Source organism: Pongo abelii, chromosome 20 (assembly GCF_028885655.2).
Source record: "Pongo abelii isolate AG06213 chromosome 20, NHGRI_mPonAbe1-v2.0_pri, whole genome shotgun sequence".
In the NCBI taxonomy this organism is placed as follows: Eukaryota; Metazoa; Chordata; class Mammalia; order Primates; family Hominidae; genus Pongo; species Pongo abelii.
Genome location: NC_072005.2, coordinates 16,119,470 through 16,139,284, shown reverse-complemented (window position 1 = coordinate 16,139,284; position 19,815 = coordinate 16,119,470). Strand labels below are relative to the sequence as shown.

Below are 19,815 nucleotides of genomic sequence, written 5' to 3'. Positions count from 1 at the left end.
GATGGTTAATGAGTACAAAAAGTAGTTAGAATGAATAACATTTGATATTTGATAGCACAACAGGGTGACTATGTTCAATAATAATTTAATTGTACATTTAAAATAACTAAAAGAATATAACAGGATTGTTTTTTAACACAAAAGATACATGCTTGAGGGGGTGGATATCCCATTTGCATGGTATGATTATTATTTCTTGCATTCCTGTATGAAAACATCTCAAGTGCCCCATAAATATATACACCTACTATATACATGTACACACAAAATATGTTTTTTAAAGTGGCAAAAGACATGAACAGACATTACTCAGAAGAAGACATAGAAAAAGCAAACAGGCATATGAAAAGATACTGAACATCATTGATTTAGCAGAGAAATGGAAATCAACACTACAATAAGAAATCATCTCACCCCAGTAAAAATGGCTTCTATCCAAAAGATAGGAAATAACAAATGCTGGTGAGGATGAGGAGAAAAGGGAACTCTTGTACACTGTTGCTGGGGATGTAAATTAGTACCACCACTATGGAGAACAGTTTGGAGGCTCCTCAAGAAGCGAAAAATACAGCTATCATACCATCCAGTAATCCCACTGCTGGGTATATACCCCAAAGAAAAGAAATCAGTTTGTCAAAGAGATACCTGCCGTCCTATGTTTATGCCAGCACTACTCACAATAGCTAAGATTTGGAAGCAATCAAAGTGTTCATCAACAGTTGAATGGATAAAGAAAATGTGGTACATATACATGATGGAGTACTATTCAGAATGAGATTCTGTCATTTGTAACCACATGGATGGAACTTGAGGACAATATATTAAGTAAAATACGCCGGACATGGAAAGACAAACTTTGCATGTTCTCAGTTATTTGTGGAAGCTAAGAATTAAAACAATTGAGCTCATGAAGGTAGAAAGTAGAAGAATGGGAAACAGGCTGTTAAGGGTAGTCGGGGCTTCCGGGGGAAGTGGGAATGGTTATTGGGTACTAAAAAATAGTAGGAATGAATGAATAAGAACTAGTAATTGCTAGCATAACAGAGTGACTATAGTAAGAAATGATTTAGTTAATTATTAATTAAAACGCATCAATTAAAATACAGAGATTGTCACAGAGGGTCAAAAAAATAAGACTCAGATATAAGTTTTTTTTTTTAACAAGAAAACCCTGTAAATATAAAGGCATATATAAGTGAAAAGTAAATGGATGGAGAAAGATATACCATAGCAACACGAGCCAAAAGAAAGTGGAAGACAAAGGTAACAAAGTGGTTAACACTCACAACACCTTGGCTCTTGGAAAAATTTTTGATTTATTTGTATAGAAAGTTCTTCTTCTGTAGCACTTTCATAGGACACATTTAATGCCATTTCCATCATTGACTATGTCACTTCATCATCTGTGACCATATTCCCAGAGGGTATCTCACTGGTTGCTATGGTGCAACCATAGCACACATGCAACGATGAGAAGCACACATGCAAGTCTTGCCCAGAGTATGCAGGATAAGGCAAAGGATAGTTTGTTTTTGTTTGGAGTTTTATAACATAAACAAAGGATAAAACGTCTTCCAACTATGTCACCTTTTGACTTTTTAAGGCCATGATCTCTGCTTTCCTAGAATGAAATCTCTTTCCATGTTGACCTTCACATTCCAGCACCAGCAAGAAGCACAGGTGAACGGCACTATGAGTAGCATTAGAAGAGTAGTCACACTGTAAAAATAATATTCATTCCTCAGCTGGTGGAACCAATGGCCAGTAACAGAAAACCAGAAAATTGATACATCCATTGGAGGCAAGGAAGTACATATCTTAGAATGACACATTGAGACTGCAGAGCAACTGTGTCAAAAACGCTTGGAAGAGATACATGGCTATCTTATTAGGACATATTAAAGCCCTATTACCAACCTCCTTTTTTCTATTTTGCCCCAAATTCTTAGTTATTACATTTCCTGTACAGATAAAAAATTTAAAGAACTCTCTTTTTACTTGACACCTGCTTTCTCTCTCTCCCTCTCTCTCTGTCTGTCTTTTGCTCTTTCTTCTGCCTCTGCATCTCTCTCTCTCTTTCTTCTGTCTCTGTCTCTGTATATATGTATACATATATATATATATATATATATATATATATCTCCTTCTTGCCCTCTCTCAACGTTTGCATTCTAACATCTTTCATTTAACTCAACATATTAATATCCACACACAAACTTAGGGTATATCTCTCCCAAAGACAGTGAGGAACTTTAAATAAGAAACCAATTTACCTGAGGCAAATAGTTTATTTTCCTTTGTACGTTTCTTCTAATTAAAAGGATAATATTTATAAAACATTGGACACAGTGCCAATACATAGAAAAAACTCAATGCTGGGTGGCATTTATGACTATCATGTTATTCTTGCTTTTTCTTACACTAGGGGAAAATAAAATCTTTTTTGCCTGTCCATTCAAGAAGAACTGTGTTCGTAAGTGCCCAGATACATCCATGTGATGATCCCCACCTCTCCATGGACAGAAAACACATTTCTAGGCACAGATAATGGGATAAAGGTCATCACAATGGCTCATAAAGAAAAGATTATGATCACTTGAGCCTAAGCAAAAAGGGAAGGGAAAACAACAGCTAGTAGGTATCAAACACATATTTTCACATACCTGAACCCTTACAACAGCCCTATGGAGATACACATTATTATATTTTATCACCACCAAACTGGCGCTCAGGAGCTTAGAAGACAGAATTTTCTGTAAAAGTTTTTATTTATGGCATTCTTCAGCAGCTTGTTCCTTAGGCTGAAAATGATTGGGCTAAGCAAGGGGGTGAAAACAGTATAGGTGGTGGCCATCAAGGCGTCACTGTACATAGAATGGAGGCCCTTGGGCTTGAGGTAGATAAGGGAGGCAAAACTATAGTGCGTGACCACCACAGTGAGGTGGGATACACACGTGGAAAAAGTCTTGTGCCGGCCTTCAGCAGAGGGAATCCTCAAGATGGCAGCCACAATGAAGACATAGGAGAGGATGATGAGGAATAAACAGCCTATCAGGGCTGTGACACACACCAGCATCACACCCATGATGAGAGATGATGTCTTGTTTTCACAGGCCAACTTCAAGAGGGAAAGCACATGACAGAAAAAATGGTGGATCACATTAGACCCACAGAAAGTGAGGTGGAAAACTATCGTTGTCACCATCATCCCCATGACTGAGCCACCAGCCCAGGTACAGGCCACAAGACGGGCACAGTCACGGGGGCTCATGAGCACATTGTAACGCAGTGGGTGGCAGATGGCCACGTAGCGATCATAGCCCATGACCATGAGAAGGAAGGAGTGAGTGAAGCCAAACATGAAGGAGAAGAACATCTGGTTGGCACAAGCCACAAATGTGATGGAATGATGGGTGGAAAGCAGATCAGCCAGCATGCGAGGGGTGATGGCAACAGTGAACAGAATCTCAGAGATGGACAGGGCACACAAGAAGAGGTACATGGGTGTGTGGAGTCTGCATTCAATCCAGATTGTGGCCATGATGAGAAGGTTGCCCAGCAATGTGAACAGGAACATCAGGAGGTACAGCAGGAACAAGATGGGCAGGAGGTGCTGGGGGAAGGCTGAGAAGCCAAAGAGGATAAATTCAGATATGGTGCTGTAGTTCTGAATAGGCATGGATACTGTATCTGGTGAGATCAGAAACAAAATTAAGTGACAGTGGTTAAAACATAGAGTCTAGCACAGACCAAATGGCAACTCAACAGTTCTATGCTATTCAACAACTGGCAGAATTTTCTGGGTCTCACTTTCCTCATCTGTAAAATGGAATAAATAATAATAGTTCTTAACATTCAGCAATGTGACAAAGATCAAATGAGATCACTATATTAGATGATCAAGTCAGATTTTGGCTACTAATTGGGTTTCTATTAACACCGACTAACATAAAGAAAAGGTTCAATACTTGGAGCCATTAGAGACTGGCATAGATGATCAGGGTCAGATTCTCTTGATAATGTGCCAGTTCTAGAAAACATGTATTTTGATCTTGGGGTTTAAATCTTTTTTCCCTGGGAGTCTTTGTCTTTTAGTTGCTTATTTAACCCATTTACATTTATTTTAATACTGTTTTATTGGTACTCATTTATGCCATCTAATTTCAAATGGTACATTTACTATTCTAAAAAAATTGAACAGAAAATTTGAAAAGAAATGGCTGGATACCCACATGTCAGACAAATATGCACCAAATGAAAGCTGAGGTTGCAATCTTAATAATAATAAAAGGTGGAATCTAAGGAAACAGTGATCACAATGTCTCTAATACCATATGCCATTCCAGGGAACCAGAGTTCCTTGAGACATGGCAGATCTGTGATATGGACATGGAAGAAAGCCTTGGATATCTTGTACCAGTGTGAAATGAAACCTTCACTAAGTAATGGGATAATATTAAAAGACTGCAAGTACTAGATTGAAAAGATGCCCACTAGTCAAAAAGAATAATCATTGTACAGAAGATGGAGGAATAAGCTAAATGACACCCTGAGGAAGCTTTCAGAAAAATTCAGAAGGTGGATAATTCCACAGAACAATTGGTCTGGTCTCATTGATAAAGGCTCATCCAAAAGATAAGAGAGATTCGGGGACATAGCAACTGGATGCAACATAGGGGACCAGTTGAATCTTGATTTCCATAACCAGCTGTAAGTATTTTTAAGGCAATGGAGAACATTTTGATTATAGTATGAATGAATGATTAGGTATGAGTAATATTAAAGCATTATTATTGATCTAATTACTAATTATTTAGAGACAGGTCTTGCTCTGTCCCCCAGGTTAGAGTAGGATCATGATTCACTGCATCCTGGAACTCCTGGGCTCAAGCAATCCTCTGTCTCAGCCTCCTAAATAGCTGGGACTACAGTTGTGTGCCACCTCACCTGTCTAATTAAAAAAACTTTTTTTCCATAGAGACAGGGCCTCACATTCTTGCCCAAACTAGTCTCTAACTCCTGGCCTCAAGTGATCTTCCTATGTCATCCTCCCAAAGTGCTGGGATTACAGGCATGAGCCAGCATGCCCAACTAATTATTTTTTAAAAGTGCAATCTGGTTATTTCGGCTATGAAGAAAAATGTTTAGTTTCTTGATGCATGCTAAAATTTTTAAATCACACATGCTAAAGGATAGCGAATAATATTTATACCATTTAAAAGAACATTATAGCAATCAGCATAAATATAATGTCTACATTACTATATATCCTGGAATATTAAGGGTAATAATCTTGGAATAATAACTAAATCAGTGACAGATAGATATTATAGTTAGAAAGTTTAACAGAGTTCAGAAATGTAATTTATTAATTATTAATTACAATGCAATTAATAATTACAATGCAATTAATAATTATAATGCAATTAATTATAATGCAATTAATAAATATTAGCTATTATATATTAGACTCTTCACCAAACAGAGAATAAATATTTTTTTCAAGCACACAGATACTTTTACAAAAACTGACATTTCATTAGGATATAAAAAATTCTTTAATTCCAAAGTATAAATGTTATTTAGATGATAATGCATTAACATTAAAAGTTAATAGAGAAGAAATAGTTTTTCAAATCTCATATGCTTGGAAGCTAACTATATAACTGAATAATCTTCAGGTTAAACAGTAAATTATAAAAATTAAGAAATCTTCAGAATTAAATGATTATTCAAATATTGAATGTCAACATTTTAACCTAAAATAGTACTTTGAGGGAAATACATGGCAGTAAATAGATTTATCAAGAAACTTCCTCAAGAAAAGTTCATGCTTAATAAAGCCAAAATCAAGCATGAGAAAAGATTGAGAAGATAGAGGGAAACAAGGAGAAGGTGCCAATAACAAAACTCCAAATTAAAAATGGTAAATGATTACAGAGACAATGGATATGTTTAAATTAATAAGTTTTAAAAAATAATAAATTTACTTTGTAGATGAAATGACCAAATACTTAGAAAAATATAAAATTCTAAAACTGGTTCAAGAAAAATGGGGACCTTGTATGCTCAAATAAGCTTTAAATAAATTGAAATGGTAGTCAAAGATCGTCTCTCTCTAAAATCTTTGCCCCGGTGGGTTTTATTAAAGTTTAGTAATTATTATTATGTTAAGAAATGGTTAGTATCTTATACATGAGCTTCAAAAACATAGAAAAGTGTTAGGAAATCTGACCAGCACATCTCAGCAGGTTAATGCAATCTCGGTCCAAAATCAGGTAAGAATATTTGCTGAAAAAAGAGACAATTGGCCAGGGGTGGTGGCTCACGCCTGTAATCCCAGCACTTTGGGAGGCTGAGGCGAGTGGATCATGGGAGTTTGTGACCAGCCTGAAAAACATGGAGAAACCCCGTCTGCACTAACAATACAAAATTAGCCAGGTGTGGTGGTGCATGCCTGTAATCCTAGCTACTCGGGAGGCTGAAGCAGGAGAATCACTTCAACCTGGGAGGTGGAGGTTGTGGTGAGCTGAGATCGCACCATTGCACTCCAGTCTGGGCAACAAGAGCAAAACTCCGTCTCAAAAAATAAAAAGAAAGAAAAAAAAAGAAAAAGAGACAATTATAGGCCTACTTCACCTATCCATGCAGATTTTAAATTCCAGAAAAAAACCATAACCTAGTCAAATTTAATGGTATATTAAAAATGGTTTACCATAATAAAGTGGCATAGGTTTATTTCACAAATGACAAGGATGGCTAACATCAGAAAACCTATCATATGATTTATCACAGGAGTTGATTAAAAAAAATCACGATTATTTCAATAAAGGCATAAATATGTTTTTCTTAAACTCTACTCCTATTTATGATTTTTAAAGAACACTTCACAACACAAAATTCAAGGAGACTTTCTTAGCTAAATGTAGAATATATAGCACAAAATTAGCAAATACTACATACACTAAATGAAGAAACTTTTCAATGCATTATTTTAGGATGAAGAAAAAGCCAAGGATACTCACTAACTCTGCTGTTCTTTAACATGGAGCTGAAAGTCGTGACTGATGTTATAAGGCAAGAAAAAGAAACAAAGTATCTAAGGTATCTGAGGACTGGAAGCGAACAGACGTGATCATCTACATAGAAAAGATAAAAGAATGATGGTGTAATCTATTGGAACAATAACAGAGCCCAGTGATAGAGAAGGCAAGGTCAGCTGGCAAAAATCCCAGTGATCCTCCTAGTATCACACCAGTAACAAGCATTCAAGAAATAGAAGTTGAATACAGAGAAAGAGAAGATTCCCAACAGCAACACAAACTATTAGGTTGGTGCAAAAGTAGTTGCACTCTTTGCCATTATCTTTACATTTAATAGGAGAAAGTGTAGGATAATAACTTTGTAATCTAGGCATGAGGAAAGACTTCCTAAGCAAAATTTCAAATGCACAAAATATAAAGAAAAATATAAAGAAACATGTCTCAGGATTCCTTTACACCCCCAAACTACTGAGCACTCTAAAGGGCTTTTGTTTATTGTGGTTTAGAACTATCATTGTTTTTTACCATATTGGAAATGAAAATTGAAAATCATTTAAAATATTAGTTATTAGTACATTTAAAAGAGCAATAATGAACCTATTGCATGCTAATATTGACAGAGCAGGAACATCACTATCTTGGACAAGCCCCTCATTCTAAAATTCCCCTTAATAAAAAACCGCCTAAATCCAAAGGGTGTCAGGCTAATGGCTAAGGTCAGCACAACCATAAACCACAAATAACATCTCCAGCCAGAAATATTCCAAACTCCTCCCCAGTGAGAGACATGCTAGCCCCGAGATATGCCTCCTCCGGCTGGGAAGATGCCAGCCTCAAGATCACTCCCACCTGGCCAGAAAGATGTCAGCCCCAAGATAACCTCCCCTCCTCCCAGAGACATTCCAACCCTGCCATAAAACTTCTCCACCACACAGAAACATTCCAAGCTTGTGATAAGCCCCTCACCCTAAAACCAATATGTACTCTTAGTGTGTAAGAGAAAGCTCTCCTGACTGAAATTGGCCAGAAGCCCCCCTCAGGTTTTATCTAAAGTAAACCTGTCTTTAACTGCCAAGCCATGTTTCATGTTTCTTTCTTCTTTCTTTAACTCTTACAAATATAAGTAACATTTTCAGGCAAATAACCACATTAAGAAAAAACATTCTGTGAGAAGAGAAGAGTAGCCTCGTTTGACATTTTAGCAAAAACACTGTATGTCCCGGCTTGGTGGGAAACAGCTTGATGTTCACATTTCCTTCCTCATTCAGTCTGTAGCAATATGTGCCAGACGCGGTGGCTCATGCCTGTAATCCCAGGCTGAGATGGGCAGATCACGAGATCAGGAGATCGAGACCATCCTGGCTAACATGGTGAAACCTCGTCTCTACTAAAAAAAAAATACGAAAAATTAGCCAGGTGTGGTGGTGGGTGCCTGTATGATGTCTTAGTTGAGGCATATGATGAAAATATATTCTCATATATAATTAGAAAAAATAAAGACTTCAGGGATCACCCTGCAGAGGTCCTCATATCATACTTTGAAAACTTCTACTATGAAATATCTAGGAATTAACCCAAAACATCCCATACCTTCAAAGAGAAAAATTTTAAATCCATACTAATAAACATGTAGAAGATTATCTGAACATATGGGGAGCAGTTTACAGTCTTGGGTGGGATGGCTTGATGTATGAATGATGCCAATTCATACTCAAATTATAACCTCAATACAATTGTGTTTACAGTTCCAGTGAATCAACCATACATTTAATGAAACTATTTGAAAATTCCTTCAGAAAAATAAATGTCAGGCCAGTGTGGTGGCTTACACCTGTAATCCCAGCACTTTGGGATGTTGATGAGGCCAGGAGTTTGAGACCAGCCTGGCCAACAAGACAACACCCTGTCTCTACCGAAAATACAAAAATTAGCCAGGCGTGGTGTTGGGCGCCTGTAATCCCAGCTACTCGGGAGGCTAAGGCAGGAGAATCACTAGAAACCAAGAGGTGGAGGTTGCAATCAGTGGAGATGGCACCACTGCACTCCAGCCTTGGTGACAGAGTAAGACTCTGTCTCAAATACATACATACATAAATGTTAGCACAAACCATACTAATATTATAAAAATGGAAACGAGAGAAGAGCTGTTCTCTCCCACATGCTGAGACACACAATAGAGTCATAGTCATTTTTAAAATTATGAAACATAGAACAGACATAGACCTGAGTAAGCTGATTGGAAATCTCAGAAAATATCCCTGCATTATTCAAAACCTAATATAGTACATGATAAATGTACTGGCACAAATCAAGAAGAAAAGGTAGATTGTTTACTCATTATAGTGAGTAAACTGCTCATTTTATGAAGCAAAGTAAATCTGATTTTCTGCCTAACAGCACATACAAAGGAGGAATCCAGCTGGATTCAAAAAATAAATACCAAATATCAAAGTATCAATTTAGTAGAAGAAAGTATAGGAGAATAACTTTGTGATCTAGGCTTGAGGAAAGACTTCCTAAACAAAATTTCAAAAGCACAAACATTAAGATGATTTTTAAAACATGAAAAAAATCAACATTAAGGATTTCCATTCAACAAAGGATTTCCAGGATGAAGTTAACAGGCAGATGGGAAATGGGGAAAAGATATTTGCATTGTCTAAAACCGACAGGAGCACATCCAAGTAGTGTGGGGAATTTCTTAAAAACTGACAAGGGAATAATATGTAGAACAAACAAGAAACCGGTTATATCAAGAAGAAGGAGGTACCTTAATGCAAAAATGAGCAAAAGATGTGAGAAGATGATGCATAGGAGTTACTCAGGCAAATGAAAGTATGCTAAAAAAAAAAAAAGAAAGAAAAAGAAAGAAAAACAAAAAGGAAGAAAAGAATGGAGGGAAGGGGAAAATAAAAAAACAGCAGTGGAATTTCACTGTATACCCCTGCAATTCCCAAAATTATAAAATGTCCAGGGTTGACTGGTCTATGAGGAGAAAGAAATACTTACACATTCTAGGCTGGGCACGGTGGCTCACGCCTATAATCCCAGCACTTTGGGAGGCCGAGGCAGAAGGATCACTTGAGGCCAGGAGTTTGAGACCAGCCTGGCCAACATGGCAAAACCCTGTCTCTACTAAAAATACAAAAATTAGCCAGGTGTGGTGGTGCATGCCAGTAATCCCAGCTACTCTGAGGCTGAGGCACAAGAATTGCTAGAACCCAGGAGGTGGAGGCTGCAGTAAGTAGAGGTCACACCATAGCACTCCAGCCCGCTGGTGACAGAGGGAGACTCTGTCTCAAATAATAATGATAAAAGAAATACTTTTGCACTATTAGTGGGCATGTAGAATGGTAGAAATTAAAATTTTTAATGGGATTCATGCTCTGTGTACCAGCAAACTTGCTACTGTGTATCTATCTTGACTTCTGACACCTGTTTATAGGGAGACATGTAAGAGAATGTTCCCTGCAGCAGTTATTTTAGTGGGGGTGTTGGATAAGCCTGCTTGTTCCTAATTGGAGAGAAGGCAGGTAAAGTATATAGAGGCAAACAATGGATATAGAGGAAAAAGGATATAGAGCTTTTGGCCGGAGTTAGATGCACACATAATAATGTAAGTGAACCTTTAAAATAATATTGAGTGAATAAAACAAAAAACAGGATGAACTCTCTAGCATAATTCCATGTGGTCACATTAAAAACATATGTGCATGAAACTATTCTGAATGATATAGTAATAATGAATCCATGTTATTTGTCAAAATCCATACACACAATGCAAAGAGTATAACCTAATATAAACTATGGAATTTAGTTAATAATAATCCATCAATATTGGTTCATCAGTTGGAACACGCATACCACAGGAATGCAAGATGTCAACAAAAGGAAAGACTACTCTAGAGCTTGGTTAATAATGCGTCGATATTGGTTCATCGATTGTAGCACAGGTGCTACAGAAATGCAAGATATCAGTAATAGAAGAGAGGACCCCACATGCAGGGGTGAGGCCCTACATGCAGGGGTGAGGCGTATGTGAGAACTCGCTATACTTTCTGATCAATATTTCTATAAACTTAAAACTTCTCTAATAAAATTAAGCCCATTAATTTACCATTTTAAAATAGTCACATAAAAATATGTGCAGATAGAATGCAATGTGTATCTTACAAGAGCATATACAAATCAAAAAGTGCATATTAAGTATGTGAAAATTCCTGTCAGAAAAGAATGGAAACAGTGAAAGAAAGAGAATAAACAAATGAAATAAGAAAAGGATCTTGCACAAACCAATGTCAATCAAAAGCCTCAAACAGGAAATATCACAGTCTGAATCCTCTGCACCTGAATTCTACCATAAAAGAAAACAAAAATATTTTTATGAATAATGTGAGCCATATTGCTACAAGAGTTTCTGAAATCCTTGGTTCTGGATGGACCCATCCATTATTACACCCCATAGTAGTCTCAACAGGACATTGTCAAGTATCTGCCCCTCCAACCCCCACAATGCAGGAGGAGTCAGCCCGGCGCTTGGAGAACACAGAATCACCTGGACAATGAGGAACTTTACTGGATGACGTATCCCACATGAAAAGACCACGCTTATGACATGGAAGGAAAGTCTTCTGACCACGCAGCCGCTCTACCCAGAAACCATACTCCGGCATCAACCACCTTCCTTCCCCATCCCTCCCATTGCTGGGCATCCTCTCTTCTATTAAGCGCTTCATCTGCTCCACTCCTCTCCATCCTCTCTCCTGGACCGCTGACCCATCCTCCTCCTTATCTCCTCTCCTCTGCACACACTCCACTCTGGCTTCCAGAGAGAATTTTCTGAAATGTTTACAAGTTGTGGAGGCATCAGACTCAGGGTGGAAACCTCAGCTCTCACTGTGTGTCTTTGGAGAAAGGACTTTGCAGTTCTGAGGCTCCTCTACCCAAGTGAAAAACAGGAGTAACCAGAGCACTGTGACAGTCCACCTTGTAAAAGTCATTGTCATTGGCTGATGATGATTTTGGTCTTCTGAGCTGGTTTGTTTGTATCATTCTGTACCAGATGTCACTCACTGACCCCATTCTAGATGCATGGTCTCCAACCCTAGCAGGGACCTTAGTATTCCTGGCAATGACACAACACAGTGTCTGATCCAACTAAGAGTCGGATCCAACCTTCCCCCTCTCCTCAAGCTCCTGCCTCACCCCTACATTCCACCATCCTGCCTCCTGCTTGCTGGAGCAGCCACAGCTCTCGAGGCTGGGGTACCCCATCTCCTCTGACAGGTGGACAGAATTCTGCCTACTCTGATATCACTGCGGATGGCTCACACACAGGTGCAGAGCAAACATCTCACAGCCCTGGAATGCATCCAGCTCCATCCTACCTCTTGCAACCAGGTTAGCAAGAACACAACAGTGGAGACAAAATACACCTAGAACAGGGTTTCTCAATCTCAGCACTCGTGACATTTGGGACTGGATCATTCTTCGCAGTGGGAGCTGTCTTGTGCATTCTCTGACATTTAGCAGCATCTTTTACCTCAATCCCTTAAATGCTAGTAGGAAAATCCCCCCCTCCCCACAAGTCCTGACAACCAGAGTATCTCTGGACATGACCAAATGTCTCTTGGGGGCCAGAATCACATTCACTTGAGGACTGTTGACCTATAAGCTGCAATGGGTACCTGGGCTGGCTGAACAGCCAGGCACTCTGCATGGGAAAAACAGACCCCAGGCAGCCACCTAAGCCTGAGATCTCTCTCTTTTCTCTGTCTGCCCAGTTTTGCACCCTAACTGCAGGCTGGGCAGCTCCATCCACAACTCTCTGACTCTGCCCTTGTACCCATATCCTCTTGGTCCCCCTCCACCTGGGGCTGCCTTCAATCAAGCGGCCATAAGGAAAATGCAGAAAAAGCACCCTTTAAGGTGTTTTCACGGGATACCTGCAGGCAAGTGTAGGAGCCAGACCCAGGGCCTCCTTGAACTGGTGCTGTGAGCTTTATTCCTGCAGTGGCCTTCCCAGCAGGTCATTCCCGTGGGCCTCCCCAGGAAACCATCCTGGAAGGGCTGTCCTCTGGGTCTGGAGAGACCAGGAGGAGCCTCAGGGGGCGTTCAGGAACCTGCAGCCTCCACCTCTTCCTCCAGCACACAAGGGCTAACTGCTACCTCTCTGCCCAGGGAGGCCTTAGCTCCTGCAAAGGATGGGAAGATTCCTGTCTCAAAGGAGATAGGACTGGAGAGAATTCTGGTTAAAGATTAATGAGAGATGGACATACTGAGTCATAGCCGACCTCCCCTCCCGTCATAGCTGGGAACTCAGTTTTTAAGATTTCTCTGGGGTTTCTATGTTCAAGAGGGTGTCTGCTCAGTTGATTTGGGGCCTTAGGATTTTAGTTTTATTCCTCCAAATCCAACAGACCCAGTGGTGCTCTGAGAGACTGGAAAATGAAGATGCTGTGTAAGAACTTGCAGGACTCAATAGGGGATTCACAGTGGAAATGTTTAATATAGTAGAGAGAGAGATCACCATCCTTCACTGAGACAATAAGTCTTCACTCACTACTGAGCCCCAGTAAGGACACAATCCAATATGTTCATCCCGGACTAGGTGTGTTCTCTTCAAAAAGCCATAAAATTAGGTGCACAATCCAACTTCTCACCAAATACCAAGCTGGGCTCAAGCCAGTCTTTTTTTTTTTTTGTGGGGGAGGGTGCAGAGTTTCTCTCTGTCATCTAGATTGCTGCAGTGTAATCATAGCTCACTGCAGCCTCAACCGCCTGGGCTCAAGTGATCCTCCTGCCTCAGCCTCCCGAGTATCTGGGACTACACGCTGGTGCAAGCATGCCCAGCTAATTTATTTTACTTTTTGTAGAATTGGGGTCTCACTGTGTTGCCTAGGCTGTCCCCAGACTCCTGGACTCAAGTGATCCTCCTGCTTCAGCCTCCCAACATGCTGGGATTACAGACATGAGCCCCTGAGCTCAACCACTCAAGCCAGTCTTTTTTTTTTTTTCTCAGATGTAAGTATTGGGTTTATTGATCCAAAAACATCTGAAATTCTTTGTTTTCTAAAAAAAAAAAATTCAAGCCTGGCACGGTGGCTCACATCTATAAGCTCAGCATTTTGGGAGGCCTAGGTGGGAGAATTGCTTGAGCCTAGGAGTTTAGGATCAGCCTGGCCAACATAGTAAGACCCCATCTTAAAAATAAATCTTGGCTGGGGCACAGTGGCTCATGCCTGTAATCCCAGCACTTTGAGAGGCTGAGGAGGGTGGATCACTTGAGGTCAGGAGTTCGAGACCAGCCTGGCCAACATGGCAAAACCCCATCTACTAAAAATAGAAAAATTAGCTGGGTGTGGTGGTGTAGGGCTTGAAGTCCCAGCTACTTCGGAGGCTGAGACACGAGAACCGCTTGAACCTGGGAGGGGGAGGTTGCAGTGAGTCAAGATCGCACCACAGCACTCCAGCCTGGACAACAGAGTGAGATTCTGCCTCAAAAAAAAATCTTTATTTAGATATAATTCATATGCCAAAAATTCATTCATGTAAAGTGTATAATTCGATGCTTTTTCGTATAGTCACAGAATTGTGTAACCATCACTATTCATTTTAGAATATTTTCATTATTTGTAAAATAAACGCCACGCCCATTAACAGTCACCCCCCATTGCCCGCTTCCCCCCAGACTTAGACAACCAAGAATCTGTTTTCTCTCTCTGTCTTTATGGATTTGCCTGTTCTGAACATATTATGTTAATGGAATCATACACTATATGGTCTTTTGTGACTGGCTTCTTTCACTCAGCATCATGTTTTCAAAGTTCATCTATGTTACAGCATTAACATCTATGTTACAATATCAGTACTGCATCCCTTTTCACAGCCAAATGATATTCCACTGGATAAATATACCGTATTTTGTTTATCTATCCATCCATTGTTAGACATTTGGGTTGCTTCCACTCTTTAGCTATTAGGAATAGTTCTCCTATGAACATTAAGGTATAATGTAAAAGGAAAATGAAATATCAGGACCTCAATTCACTCTGCCAAAAAGAAAAAATTAAGCTGAAAGCTGAGTCATGCGAGAACCTGCCAGAAAGCTTTAGTAGACATTGATAAGCTGATTCTAACATTTATATGAAAATGCAAACGACCTAGAATAGAAAAAGTTGATTATATAAAGGAGAACAAAGTTGGAATACTTACACTGTCTGGCTTCAAGACTTCCGTAAGAGTGAAATCAGCAAGATAGTGGGATAGGAGTTCCCCCCAATTGGATCCCCCTACAACAACAATAATTTCACAGTCGTCCACGGGAAAAAGTGCCTTTCTGAGTGTCTTGGGATTCAGGTAGGCATTTGTGAAACCCAAAGGAACTCAAGACCTAGAAGGGTTGTTTTGAGAAGGCAGACCCACGCCCAGGTGGCAGACCTGCTGATCTGGTCCCAGCTTGCTATTCTGGTAGAGGCCCCATTTCATAAAGGGCTTGGGACCAGAGACAGCAACCACCTAGGGACTCCTTGGCCTCTGGGGTTGCAGGGAGCTCTGGCTCAGGTGCATCCCATACACTCCCAGAGCACAGAGTCCAAGAAGTGGGAGCTTTGCAGGGTCCCACAGAGTGGAGACCTGGGAGAATTACTGGTTGTACACACGGAGGAAAAAATAAACCACACAAGTGAAATATATAAACATCGTTATATGTACATAAACATTTATTTATTATTATTATTTTTTGGATGGAGTTTCACTCTTGTTGCCCAGGCAGGAGTGCAATGGTGTGATCTTGGCTCACTGCAACCTCCGCCTCCCAGGTTCAAGTGATACTCCTGCCTCATTCTCCCGAGTAGCTGGGATTGCAGGCACCCACCACCATGCCCCGATAATTCTTGTATTTTTAGTAATTTTGTATTTTTAGTAGAGACGGGGTTTCACCACGTTGGCCAGGCTGTTCTCGAACTCCTGACCTCAGGTGATCCACCCACCTTGGCCTCTCAAAGTGCTGGGATTACTGGCATGAGCCATAGTGCTCGGCCCATAAACTTTTATACTCTAAGCTTAAAAATTATTCATGCTAGAGTTTATTTATACAAATATGACAGATAGAAGTGTATGTACTTGTGCACTGTTCACCTAATTTCTGTGAAAATCTTGCAGACATACCTGCTGTTCTGTACCTCACTCCCTTAGCCTCATATCTTGCCTCCTTTGACATGAGTGCACATAGAGGAAGATGCATTTTAAATGATCCCCTTTCTCATTGATTTAGAATGGGTTGAGTTTGAGGCCATTTCCATAGAGTATCTACCCTCTAATATTCTGTAAAGCAGAGGCCCCCAACCTCCGGGCAGCAGACTGGTACTGGTCTGTGGCCTGTTAGGGACTGTACCACACAGTGGGAGGTGAGCGGTGGGTGAGTGAGCAAAACTTCATCGGTATTTACAGTTGCTCACCATCACTCACATTACTGCCTGAGCTCCACCTCCTGTCAGATCAGTAGCAGCATTAGATTCTCATAGGAGTGCAAACCCTACTGTGAACTGCACATGCAGGGAATCTAGATTGTGTGCACCTTATGAAAATCTAATGCCTGATGATCTGTCACTGTCTCCCATTACCCCACATGGGATCATCTAGTTGCAGGAAAACAAGCACAGGGCTCCCACTGATTCTACATGATGATGAGTTGTATAATTACCTCATTATATATTACAATGTAATAATAATAGAAATAAAGTGCATAATAAATGTGATGTGCCTGAATCATCCTGAAACCATCTTTGCCTCTCCTCTCCCTGCTGCAGCTTGTGGAAAAATTGTCTTCCACGAAACTGGTCCCTGGTGCCAAAAAGGTTGGGGACCACTGCTGTAAAGGCATAGGCTGTGTGTGTGTGTGTGTGTGTGTGTGTGTGTATGTGTGCTGAGGTCTCCATTCTGGGGGGCATTTAAGCAGAGACTCTCATGGATGCAGTAGCTGGGCTGTGCAGAGCTCATGTCTTCATTGGATGGGAGGCTGGGCTCCATGGATTGTTCAGCTCCCAGAACCAGAACAGCTGACATCTGCCCCACAAGAATCCACCTGTGAGTCTGCCTTAACACCTAACAGGTGTTCAAATTTTCTGTTGCTACTTCACCACAGATAACTCTTCTGGATTCAGGCCAAGGCTCCTGTGTCTAGGAGGTTGCTCCCCTAGTCATAATCTACACCTAAAGAGAGCAGGTGGTGAGGACAGGCTGGACCTTTAGGGCCCTTCTCCAATACAGCACAAGGCCATGTCTCTGCCCCCTGCGGGATCCAGGTCAGACCCTATATCCAGCTTACCCAGCAACCACAGTAACAGCAGGAACAGTGAGTTGCACTTGCTGAGCCTTTAGTCGGCCTTGTGCATTTTGCATGCATTGTCTGTTTTAAGTATTATGACAACCATATGAGGTGGGTGCTACCGAAACACCCAATTACAGATGTGAAGGAGCACGGCCCAGTGGTGAGGGTGGCACAATGTGAGGCTGGGTGGGTGGTCTGGGTGTACAGCCTGGCTCCACCAGCTGTGCGACTGTGGGTGGTCACTTAAATATCTTCCAGGCTTAATGTTTCATTTGTAAAATGAAAAACAAGGTGGCTAATACACTTAAAGGACTTAAAACAGGCTGTGTGGGTTATGTCGGCAAATGGTGGTGGTCACCATTGCTGCTCTAGGCTGCCTGCTCATCCCAGGCACACAGGTGGTCTACAGTGTGCCGAACCCCTCTAGCCACTGGGAGCACTTTCTTCTGTGTCCCTAGAACCCCGCCTATTCATCAAACTCTAGCTTTGCTCCCTGAGCCTAACGGATGGAACTGCCAGTAGGTGAGGTCTGTCTTTGCAGAGGGAGTGGGGATTTTGGGGGATGCACCCTACCCCAACGAGGCTGTAGGGCCAGGAGCCTGAATCCCCTGGCTGATTGAGCTGGCAGTGGTGGTGGGGTGGGGGAGGCCTGGGGGCTCCCCAACACCCAGCCAGTGTCAGGAGCACTGTCTTCCCTGACCTCCTGCTTAGCAGCTCTGCTAGGAGCCCCATCCTTCAAGCACCCCCTCACCCAAGTCCACCCAGCAGGGCAATTCTGGACAGGATCCAAGGAGGGCCAGGAGGGGAGCCCTGGGTCTGTTGGGTGGAGCATCCTGGGTGTGGGAGGAGGAGCCAGGTGCTGATCCAAGGGCCTCAAGATATTTCCCCTCTGGGACCACGACATTGCCTGAGATTCCTCCATTATAAATGTCCCTGTATTAATATGGCATTGACCCTAATGAATGGGTGCAGAACAGCATGGCAGAGGAAAAAGGTTTGGGCTTCAGGATCTCACAAACCTGGCTTCCTGTGAGCTCTGTAACTTGGGCTAGAGGCCTGCCCTCTCTGAGACTCAGTTTGCTCTTGTGTTAAATGGATGCATTCCCTTCTCTGGATGCCATCACTCGGGTCTCTGCAACAATCCCAGGGCTCTGGCTCAGAGAACCGAGGGGAGGTTGGTGTGAAGGCTTTGGGCATGGTGGTGCAGGTGAGCAACTGACATGAGCAGGTGCACTTGACCTAGAGTAGGTGGAACACAGTAGGCATGCTTTACCTAGAGCCCCTGCCACACAGTAGGAGTGCATTGTGGAGAGTGCCTTGCACACAGTAGGCATTCTTTATGTCAAGAATTTTGCATAGAGTAATTTTACTTTATGTAGAGCACTCGACACACAGAAAGAACACTTTATATAGAGCATCTGGCACACAGTAGGTGTGCTTTATGTAGAGTACCGGACACACGGAGTCAGAGTTTATGAAGAGTACCCAGCACCCAGAGTAAGCACACTTTGTGTAGAGCACTTGGCATACAGTAAGTGCACTTGACATAGATTACCAGGAATGTAGTAAACATGCTCTACGTAGAGCATCAGACACACAGTAGGTGTGCTTTATATAGAGCGGCAGGTGCAGAGTAGGTACACTTTACATAAGTTACTCTGCACAAATTTCACTTTATATAGAGGACCGAGAACAAAGAAGCAAGATTTTCTGTACAGCGCCCAGCACACAGTGGGCACACTTTACATAGAGCACTTGGCACACGGTACACAACACGTATACAGAGTACCTGGCACATGGTAGGTGTGCTTTATGTAGAGTCCAGCACACAGTAAAAGAACTTTGCATATTGTCTTTTGCAAAGAGCAGAGACTGACACACAGCAGCTAAAGTGCTAGCTGCCAGCCCCTTCCCTTCACTCCCTCCTCAGAATCTTTCATCTGTCCCCATCTAAGGCCCATTTTCCTGTAATCCCTCCTCTGTCCCCCTCTAAGGCCTCATCTAACATCCCATTTCTCAGATGGGAAGCCTGAGTCTAGGAGGGGCTCACTGCCCACAGTTAGGGCAAGGGGAGGGCAGAATAAGGACTCCACTCAGGGTCCCCCGTCTCTGCCTTCCTGTCCCTGGCCCCATCCACTCATGGCCCCTCTCAGCCTTACCTCCCATCCCCCCTCTCTGTCCTCCTATGCTGAATCCAGCCTCCAGGTAGTCTCCTCCAGCGGGGCTCTTTCTCTCTAAAATCTGACCGGGTAATCCCCAGCACAGTTAGATAGTTTGTTCCTACTCCTGTCAGTCATGTCTCGACCCAGGCCCTGGGTTGCCTGGAGGCAGGACTTGAACTCCTGCCAGACTGTGAAGCCAGAGGCCAGGAGCTTCTGTCTCAATCTCCTAAGTCTGCACTGAGAAATGGTGCATGATGAACTCCTGGACCACATGTGTCGA

General features: G+C 41.8%; 1 protein-coding gene across 1 annotated transcript; it reads right to left on the bottom strand.

The window, feature by feature from the left end:
* Positions 1-2,728: 2,728 nt before the first annotated feature.
* LOC112130144 (olfactory receptor 10H4) lies at positions 2,729-7,182 on the bottom strand. Its single transcript, XM_024237621.3, has 2 exons — positions 7,026-7,182; positions 2,729-3,690 (listed from the first exon to the last, which is right to left on the bottom strand). The coding sequence occupies exons 1-2, from the start codon at positions 7,045-7,047 to the stop codon at positions 2,729-2,731; spliced, it is 984 nt and encodes a 327-aa protein (XP_024093389.3). The 5' UTR covers positions 7,048-7,182.
* Between the last annotated feature and the right edge of the window lie 12,633 nt (positions 7,183-19,815).